The 9963-nt window shown below is 41.8% G+C and overlaps 1 protein-coding gene across 2 annotated transcripts; it reads right to left on the bottom strand.

Annotated features, from left to right (window-relative positions):
• Window positions 1-2106: 2106 nt before the first annotated feature.
• Window positions 2107-9433, bottom strand: LOC149845246 (cellulose synthase-like protein D3). Of its 2 annotated transcripts, none has more exons than XM_089995642.1 (4): window positions 9186-9433; window positions 6014-6935; window positions 4447-5266; window positions 2107-4122 (listed from the first exon to the last, which is right to left on the bottom strand). In XM_089995642.1, the coding sequence occupies exons 2-4, from the start codon at window positions 6871-6873 to the stop codon at window positions 2359-2361; spliced, it is 3444 nt and encodes a 1147-aa protein (XP_089851768.1). In that variant the 5' UTR covers window positions 6874-6935; window positions 9186-9433; the 3' UTR covers window positions 2107-2358. The 2 variants fall into 2 exon arrangements, with proteins under 2 accessions (XP_089851768.1, XP_089851769.1); XM_089995643.1 differs by having other exon boundaries at window positions 6014-6974; window positions 9186-9371.
• Between the last annotated feature and the right edge of the window lie 530 nt (window positions 9434-9963).

Below are 9963 nucleotides of genomic sequence, written 5' to 3'. Positions count from 1 at the left end.
GAACGTTTTGTTGACTCCATGAGAGAGTTACAGCGTGCTGGATCTTAATGAGAATTGCAACATTGGGTCAAGGTGCCCTTGTGAGGATGAATGCCTAGGAAAACACTTTGAAAGACCGCTTTGGGGTGATACACAAGTAGGTATCTTTCCCTTGATGACAAGTTTTGACCATTAAAAAACACCAAGTTGGTGCCTAAGCAAGTTGATATTCCTATAGCACGTGTTAGTGATTGTTTTTCTTTGTGATGACTACAAAGGACTTAAAATTGATCTTGCTGAGGTTGAAAGGCACCCCAACCATGAGCTTGAAAATGACAAGTTTGTCATGCGGGCGAAGATGACCTGCTTGTGTATGAGACTACATTGGGGTCTCACGAGCAAAGAATGCTCGATGTTGATAAAATATAAGATCGTTGTCTAAGTGATCAGAGGCACATTAAGGAATATGACTTGACGTGTTAAAGGTTGCGGCAATGGTAGATAAAAACCAAAACAAGTTGAGTAGGGTGAAGAAAAGAAGTATACCAAAGATGAGTACAAAGGAAAACTGGCATATCAATTGAGACGGTGTTCTTACCTGCACCGGTATTGTCGAGGACGACAATGGTTTGGGTGGAGGAGAATATCCCGGACCGAGCCTTCAGAATGGGGCATGTGCAGTGTGAAGCTCTATTGAGTGGAAAATGCATCGAGTGTAGGAATGCACGGTGTGCGTTGGCTTGATCGTTGATGAGCGATGGAAGCTTGGCACACGGTAGGCAACAGTATCATCGTTAGTGCATCGTTGTATGGTGGTACAGACGTGGATCATTGTTTGGTTAAGCAGTGCCAACGGATCAGAGGATATTGGCTTTGGAGATTTGGTTAAGGACCTCTCGGCTTGCAGGAGTGTCCCACGCGTAGCGATTGAACACACGAGAGTACATATAGGTTAGAAATAATTCATCAAATGATCGCATTAGGTGATTCTAACCGAGTATGGTGACTCAGGGCTAAGCGAGTGAATGCTTAGGCACCGACGAATGAGTCTAGGTGGTGCTCTTCGCTATAGTGTTCAATCATCAACTGGTCTTCGAACTAGAGGCCACAAGGTCTTGTTCCTTCAGTGGCAAGGTTTTATTGTGGCGTGCATAGACTCACAATACACTTCATGGCACACAAGACAAAAGCAAATTTGTGCCCTTTTCAGAAGTGATAGCTGGTATGAGATGACTATGCACTAAGTGGCATGGACTATATAGAATACGCATTTAAAAATGCACCTGATCAGCTTCCGCTAGGCAATTGCGCACGAAGTGATACGCAGGGCCAATAAAAATGATTCAATACATGAAAAGATGTTAGTATGCGACCTTTTGCCGTTAGGTGGATAAGATTTGACAGTTTGACACATCGTAGTTTTACGAAGCATTCTATGCCTGTGACAAATTAGTGAAAAGTGAGCGACTGAAAGGCTTGCGATGGTAAAGAAAGACCATCGTGCCCTATAAAAGAAATAGGTCCGTGACATGCACAATCCCCCTTGCAAATAGATTTACGTATCAATTTTTTCACACATGATATGGACTTCTCATGATGGAATATCTTTCCCATGGTAGACTTTCTCATGTGAAAATTTAATACATAAATTCATTTGCACCATCCCCTTGCAAATGGATTTTAATATGTATTTTTTTGGCACATGAGATGGCCTTCCCATGGTAGACATTTATTATTGGCAGGAACAAAACAAACGAAGGCTCAAGGTTTGTTTGTTTCATGCAACTTTCATCAAAAACTGTTGAACGGGCAATCCTTTTCCAACCATCAATGAAACAAACATCAAATACCTTCCTCCAGTGAAAGCATTCTCATGGGAAGGCTGATTTTTTAGAAATCTGTGCTCCTTCCCATGAAAGGCCTTTCCCTTCCATGATAATGAAACAAATGGGCACTTGAGTGGGGTTGTAAGTTTGTAACAAACACCCCTTAATTATTTTGAAATCTGCTCCCTGGATCTTCATGTTCTTGCTTTTTTTCTTTCACATACGTAAACCATTAGCAAATCGGTATTACTCATTATGGATCAATGAAAAGAAGGATAAAAATGAAGATGCACAACATTATCCAGCCCACGTCTGTCAAAATTATCAAAAAGGGAAAACAAACACCCCAATATACAGATCTCCTTTTCCCTACAAACGTCCTTCGTAAACCACTGTTGAACTTAACATACAGAACAAAATTTCTGGGTAAAATATTAACAAAGTTGGCAATGAATACCAATTTGACCAGTTAATCTACTGTGAAATTTTGGTGGAAAAAAATTAGAGAGAGCTAACTGAACAATGATGCCAGTAATTCATAAACGAACACGAATCAGGGGAACTGAAACGTGCTACCCAGTTGCGAATTCGATGAAGAAGGTGGTTTGATGGCAACCCAAAGCAGGGATATGGTGATGGCAATGAGCCCTGACCAAATGAACACAACAGTTGGCGTCCGCCCTCTCCTACCCATTAGCCCCTTGGCAAAAGGATAGAGATGTGCCAGAACCCAGAAACTGAAGAAGACTCCTCCTAGCAGCCTGCTCCATTGTGGGATCACACTGTATATTGTCCGACTGGCCCCTACACAAATTGCGATTACATTCGTCATCATGATAGTAATTGGCGGGATCATTAATGATGACCATTTAACAACGTAGAGGTCAGCAAACTCGTCATCAACATCATCACCAGCAGATTTGGAAGTCAATGTAAACGAAATCTCAATCCCTGCAATCACTTTCAGAAGACCCTGAAGCACAGCTGCGAAATGAGCGCTGGTCCCTCCGATTAGCCAAAACTGCTCATTCCTCCACCACTCCTCAAGATTAATCCCCGACCACTTGATCTCTAGCACGGCAAGAATGCATAATGTGAGAGTGATGACCAACAGGTAGGTGAGAAAGGTCACGCTGAGGGTCTGCACGATGAACTGGCCAGAGAAAAGAGACAATGCAGGCAAGAAGCAATACACAATAAGGAAGATGGAAGTGAAAGGATAGATGCCGACATTGAGGTAAGCAATGCGCTGGAGGAACTTCATCCGTGTGCTAGCAAGAAGAGCATTGTTTCTTGAAAAGAAAATCTCAACAGAGCCAGTGGCCCACCGAAGGACCTGATGGAGCCGATCAGTCAGGTTGATCGGTGCCGTGCCCCGAAATGCATCACGCTTGGTCACACAATAGATGGACTTCCAACCCCGATTGTGCATCCGGTACCCAGTAACAACATCTTCGGTAACAGAACCATAAATCCACCCGATCCGCTGGCCCCATTCTGTTTTGTCTTCGTACCAGCATGATATAACACTGACGGCCTCAGCTACAGTGGAAGCATCAAGCAACTCTCGGGGGATTGTGAGTGCACCAGGTGGCCTTCCATTCTTTATAGATGGATGATCAGCGAGTGGGCGCCCTTGGAACTCAGCCACTGGAATTGAGTCTATGAGGAAGGTTGAGTTTCCAAATTTCTTAGGGTGGAGGCAGGCCCTCATATCTTCATCATCAGAGTCACCAGGGTCACCCATCCTTAATGCACGGTTCTCCTCACTCACTGCAGCAGATTTCTTAACAGGGCCACGACCAAAACAGCAGCTGCAGCAACTACCCCGTTCCTTAGAGCGGGGTGGGTCAAACCCATAGAGAGCCAACCTACGGAACAAGCAACCTGTACCCACATATACTGGCCCTTGAAGGCCATCAAGTGCACGCATGTTGACATCAAAAAAGACTGTATTGTGGTTGGCATAGCGATCTGAAGGATCAATGCCCTCAAATCGTTGCGGGAACTGGACATAGCAGACTCTGTCACCACCTCTGTCCATCATGAAGCACATTCCTTCCCTCATGGCTTGAGAGTTATAAACATAGTGATCACAATCAAGATTGAGGATGAAGGGGCCATTGGACATGACTGCTGATGCACGGACCAAGGCATTCATAGCACCAGCCTTCTTGTTGTGGTCATAGCCTGGGCGTTTCTCACGAGAGACATAAACAAGGAGCGGAAGACGTATATCAATATCAGAAAAATCCAAGGGCTTGTCTTCTTCTGAAGTACCCTTCAGAGGTTCATCCGAAGGTGGCTTCAACATCACCTGCAGAACCACAAGGTTCAGACGCTATGAAATTTCTACCAACTGGAAGATGGGAATGACGATAAACTGCCAATATCACATAATTAAGCATGCCAAACTTCAAATAAAAATATCATTGAAAATCTGTAATGTACAAATCCATCAAAAACCTTTTGAGGAGCTTTAAAGTTAAACAAGAAAGAAAAAGGATCCAGTTTCCAACAGATGACACTTCAATAACCAAATGCAGATAAACTGATTGTGTGATTTTCTAATTCAAAAGATGGAATCAAAAGCTAGACAAAAGAAAAGAGAAACGGCTCAAAAAAATCAGGAGGCATTTACCTGAATGATTCCAGCATGATCACCTCGTGAATGCTCAGGAGCAGGAACAGTCCAGGTTCCAGGCCAGTGAGTGCCATCTGCCATCCAGGTTGCTTTTGGGACTTTCACAGGTTCACTCACATCTTCGTCAGCAGCAGCAGCAGCCTTTTGCCTATGGATTTTCATTGCCTTTATCTCTTCTCTTGCATGATAAGCATCTGAGCGCCTCCTGATAGAATCTGGCAGTCCATTGATCCGGACCTTGAACTCATCATACTCACGCTTCACCCTGCGGCGATCCTTCACAAAGTCTGACCTGACCTTGTTCTTGTATGGGTCACGCTTCAAGTTGAAATAGCTCTCTGGGTTCCTTGGCTCAATATCATGTTTCCGGCAGAATGGAACCCAAAGATTAGCAAAGCTAGCTGCCTCAGCCATGGCTTCAAATGTGAGTAGGGCACCACCATCATCAGAGACATAGCAAGCAAGCTTCTCAACAGGGTAGTCAGCAGCCAGAATCGAAAGGATGGTGTTGGCTGTAACAAGTGGTGGTTCTTTCTCAGGGTCAGCAGTGGAAACAAAGACATCAATTCCTGGGAGGTCTGACTTTCCAGTTGGATTATGAGGCCCTGGCTGTTCAAATTTTTCTTTGAGGACTGCAAGATCAGTAGATCGGTTCACAGGGCATAGCTTCGGCAGTTGATCAAGGAGCCAAGAGAAACCAAACCATACTTCACAAACAACAGACATTCCCCATAGCCAGATTGCATCTTGATTTTGGTGTCTAATCCTCCAGGTCAGGAAGAGGGCTAGAGCGACCAAGCGAATGGCTATGATAAGCCTGTAAGTTTATCCAAGAAGCAGCATCAGTACACAGAGCTACTTTTACCTTTGAAGATAAAATATGCAAGGGAAATTATTGGTCGTTCTTTATGAATAGTTAAACTAAGTGAGGATGTATACAACACTATGGCCTCCCTTTCAGATAAATTAGAACCTTAAATTTTAGCAATATCAAACACATCTTATGCAGTAATATAGGGAAAATGCCAAAATGTACTTATTTTCTTTGTCAAGAACAGGCACACAAGTTTTTCAAATTTCAACGTAAAAATTACAACACTAACCTCACTTTCCAAGAAAAAAATAGCACGGGGATCAAATTTTAGAAGTTATTAATAAGTATTTCACTATAGTAGAAATCAGAGGGTGAGAGAATAGGGTGCCACTGATAGCCCATATGGAACAGCCCAGCACTCAAATATCAATAGCCAAGAATCACAGGAAAGAAAGGCAAACATGACCCTCTTTTCTGATGTAGGGTTTCAGTTTACTAACAACTGCTAATCAGAGATATGAATAAACAAAACCAAATGGAATTTCAAAAACAGACAATGCAGAAACATCTTTTGAAAGAGATTCCAATGTCGAATTTTGACACTCAAGGCTGATTTGTCTCTCCACAAAAGGGAGGTTCCTCAAAAAATTTAAAAGGAAAAAGAGAGGAATAACTATGGAAGATCAAATTCACTATATATGTATAATGACAGATGTCAAACAAATAGAAAGTAACACAGACGTCATGTACCTGTAAGGGCTGAGAACTGCAGCAGGGATCTTCAGCTTCCTAGTAAGTGGCCTCCAGGGTTTGCTCAACCCCAGAGGCGACTCCTCTTTCCCATCATCATTTTCATTCTCAGCTCCTCCATCCTTGGGCCAGAATGCATTACCATAACCATATGTCCCTTTTGTCTCAAATAGCCACCTATTGTGATCAAAGTCCCCAGTTTGGCTCCTCATCAGTATTGATTTTGTAGACTTCATCAAGGACAACCTCCTCTCCATTTTTGACATCCCTGAAGCTGGAAGTGCAAGCGGTCGATTAGATTCCATGTTCATCTCATCCATTTCAGCCCTATATGGCTCCTTACAACCAGGGCAATTGCCACCACCCTTGACTGCATCAAGATAACAGTCTCTACATATTTTGAAATCACATTCACATGGTAGTATATCAACCCCACGCTCATCACTCATGACCTTTCCGTCACAACCAGGAACTGCACAGGACGAGCCCTTTGTGCCTGCCATCTGTGGGTGGCTCGCTTCTGACTCGATGACCTTGTCCATGAGGTGAGCTCGGGTTACACTATTGAAACCGCCGGTAAAGATGGAATTGGAAACATACTGTTCTTCAACCTTCGCAGATATGGTGGAATCCATAGGTTGATTGTCAGGGGTCGGTGGCATGTGGACAGTGTAGCTTGCATAATCTCCATTGCTGAGGTCACCAGAAACATCAATATCTTCACGGGAGTAGCTGACATATCGGCCACTGGCAGTTCGGCGGCCAAAAGTTACAGTAGGAGGTAGTGGAGGTCTCATTTGGGAATCTAAATCATCAGATATTCGATGAACCCGAGCGCCTTTAAAAGAATTAGAAGCCATTATAAACTCCTTCGAATGATGACCAATGGCAAGTTCTGAATTTGCGGTGTTATGTGAAAAGGCTGTAGCAATCAAAAGATTGGTGTAAATTCAAAGTAGACCTGTAAATCAGATTCATAGAATAAATACATGATAACAGATTAGAATAAATCCATTTTAACAGAGGGAAATCATGTCAAGCTGGTTTGAATGACTTCTACTGGCATATCTTCCCAAGCATAAATGACGTGAAACACAGATAGCATCTGCTCCGTTGCTAAATCAATTTGTAGTTATGGCTTAAAGACGAAAAATACAAAGCATAGTCTCCTACAAGGGATATATCCTGAAACTAATTTCCCCCAAGATGAGGTAAACTTTCTATGGAACACTTACAGTTAAGGTTTAAAAAGTTATGGGTTATCACCTAATGAGCAAACTAAACAAACCATCAAGGAAGAGAATTCAAAGGCACCATTCTTATCAAGGCTTTTGGCATATTGAATCTGTACACACTCAGGGTTCATGCTTCCTAAACGTTTTGATGTAATGCACTTTCATGATGTTAAAATGATTTCAGGCAGCTTCTGAATGTCCAACTTAAAACTTCTAGCTTTCCAATTTTCTAGCAGCCTCTGGCATGCCAAAAGAACTTGCTGACATATATTCAGCCTTCCTGTACATTAGGGGGTTTGAACTTGGGTTTTTATTGTTCAGTGCTTGTATCAATCTGAAGTTGTACTGAAAGCCTTTGGACATTGTTGTTGTCTTATTCTTTCTTTGTGGACCTCATTAAGAATATTTCTTGGTGCTATTTCAGCGCTTGGAAGGTAACCGGAGATTCTTCCGAAGGCTATCATAGGGCTTCCAATCCAATCATTAAAACCTTAAATATCACTCACTCAAAAAGCCAGTCAAAGAATTAAACCTTGTAAAACTTTTTTTATTTTGTTTTCCATTTTAATTTGTTCTTTTATCAAAATTGAATGGGATCTTTTGAGTTGGATTAGAGAAGAATTTTGGATCTGCTTAGATACAGTTTGCTACTGTTAAACTTGCTTATGACTTGACGGGTTATCTGAACTTTTATCGCAAAGATAACAAAATAAAAGCAAAAGATTCAACTCTTTTCCCGAACCAAGATTAAGTAAACCCCATATTTTCAAAGGCCTGGGACGAATGAAGCAAGCACCGAAATTTCCAAAACACAAGCACTAACATTCTGTCAACTACGGATACACGAAGAAAGCTTACGGCAGAACCTGAACATCCAAAAGACCCCGATTACACCACCACTAAAATATGCACAAACTTTAACAGAAGAGATGCATCAGAACAGATACTCGATTTCTTTTGTCAAACATTCAGAAAGAGAAAAAGAAAGACGCATCGTTTTCTTCTTTCTTTTGAAATCGATGAAAACAGAACAGAACAAACCCTATTCTCCATGCAGCTACCACTTGATCTAAACAGTATGAAACAACAAATTCGTAAAAGAACAAAAAAAAAATTAATTGCACCCTAAAAACTTCCGAAAGCGAAATCGCATCTTTCCGGGCCAACAAAAGGCAACACCTTTTTCTTTTTTTCTGAAAACATATTATAAAAAAAATATTCATGAAGAAATTCAAAAGCAAATGGTTCGGAGAAAAAAAAAGGAACAGGCTTTAGCATCTACTAAGCAAAATCGAGCCATATTTACATAAAAACAAATAAAAAGACACCCGATTCTTCACTATTCACGTCCGGTAAGACGTAAACGAAGCAGTGAACCCTTCATCTTCATAAATCCACCAAAATAAACAAAATGAATGCAAAGAAAACCGATAGTCCACTAAAAAAAAGCACAACTCCAAAAGGCATTCAGATTTAACAGTTCAATAACCAGACCTCTTTCTCCTTCATTTGAAAACACACAAGTGATACGAAAAAGCAATGATCTCCGGAAATCTACCAGAACCAACACAAAAGAGGATAAATCGAAAACGAAAACTAAAGTAGAACAAATCGTCCAGCAAAAAATCAAGCACGAACTTAAAAAAAAAAGAAAAAAAACAGATTCAATAGCTCCGAAAGAAAGCACACACCGATCTCTTCTTCCAAAAACACTGAAAGAAATAGAAAATCGCACGATTTTCGCAGAAAGAGAGAGAGAGAGAGAGAGAGAGATCATCCAGCAGAATCCATGCATTACTTCAAAAAAACCTCAGATTTACTCAACCACACGACAGAACTACACAGTTTCATCCAAAAATCCGACAGTTTCCTCCGTCCTCTCTCCGAAAACCGAAAAACGACTAAAGAAAGAGCTCGGAGATAGTGATTCTACGTACCTTGCTCTAAAAAAAATCCAATCGTCTACTTCAGAACCCACTCCCGCATTTCAGAGAGCGAGAGCGAGAAGGCGCATTAGCACAAGAACAAGAAGAAGAGGAGGGGCTTTGGACGGGATCAAAGGGGGGGGGTCGTCACTCTGCCGTGGACCTGGCCCTTACCCTATACGCATCATTCCGTTGCCTTTTTCTTCCTTCCCTCCCTCTCTCTCCTTATTAAGAAAGAAACAGAGAGAGAGAGAAGCTTTCTTTAAAAGCTCAGACGACTCTTTCCCGAAACGCGGACAGTGGGTAGGCAGTGTCACCAGTTGCAGGAATTTACAAAACTCTCCCTACTGCCTCAGTCAAATGCCAAGAATGAACGTTTTGAGCGGAGCTGAATCGAGTCCTCGGCTCGGAACGAGTCGATAGTGAAGAACGGTCCGGGACTTCGTTCTGGGACGTGGTATTTGAAAGAGATCGATGGAAACGAATTCAATTTTTTCAAAAAGAATCGGAATCTTTCCAGAAGAAGGAATTGGCAATTGTATCCTCTGCCTAGAAGAATCCAAAGCAAAGATTTGAAAAGAATTAGCACCCAATATTCCTCTCCTACTCTGGCAACTCCACCAATTCTTTTTGTCCAAACAACATAATGATTACAAACTCAAAGTCTGTTTCCTTTTAACCACTCTGGTTTCTCTCCAGTTACTCTCATTTTCTACCTTCCAAACGTACCACAAAAGTCACGGTTAGAGATGGTATTATCGTGATTTTTTTGAGAAAGCTAAAACCTCAT

The sequence above is a fragment of the Nuphar pumila genome, chromosome 2 (genome assembly GCF_984573655.1).
Source record: "Nuphar pumila chromosome 2, dmNupPumi1.hap1.1, whole genome shotgun sequence".
NCBI classification, from domain to species: Eukaryota; Viridiplantae; Streptophyta; class Magnoliopsida; order Nymphaeales; family Nymphaeaceae; genus Nuphar; species Nuphar pumila.
Note: the sequence above shows the minus strand (reverse complement) of the source record. Positions and strands in the feature narration are given on the sequence as shown.

Excerpts from the sequence above, each read along its gene's own strand:
- LOC149845246 (XM_089995642.1), bottom strand. The coding sequence starts at position 6,873 with ATGGCTTCTAATTCTTTTAAAGGCGCTCGGGTTCATCGAATATCTGAT. Across the intron at positions 5,267-6,013 it reads GCAGTTCTCAGCCCTTACAG|GCTTATCATAGCCATTCGCT; the intron begins GTACATGACGTC and ends ATAAACTTACAG. Across the intron at positions 4,123-4,446 it reads ATCATGCTGGAATCATTCAG|GTGATGTTGAAGCCACCTTC; the intron begins GTAAATGCCTCC and ends GTGGTTCTGCAG.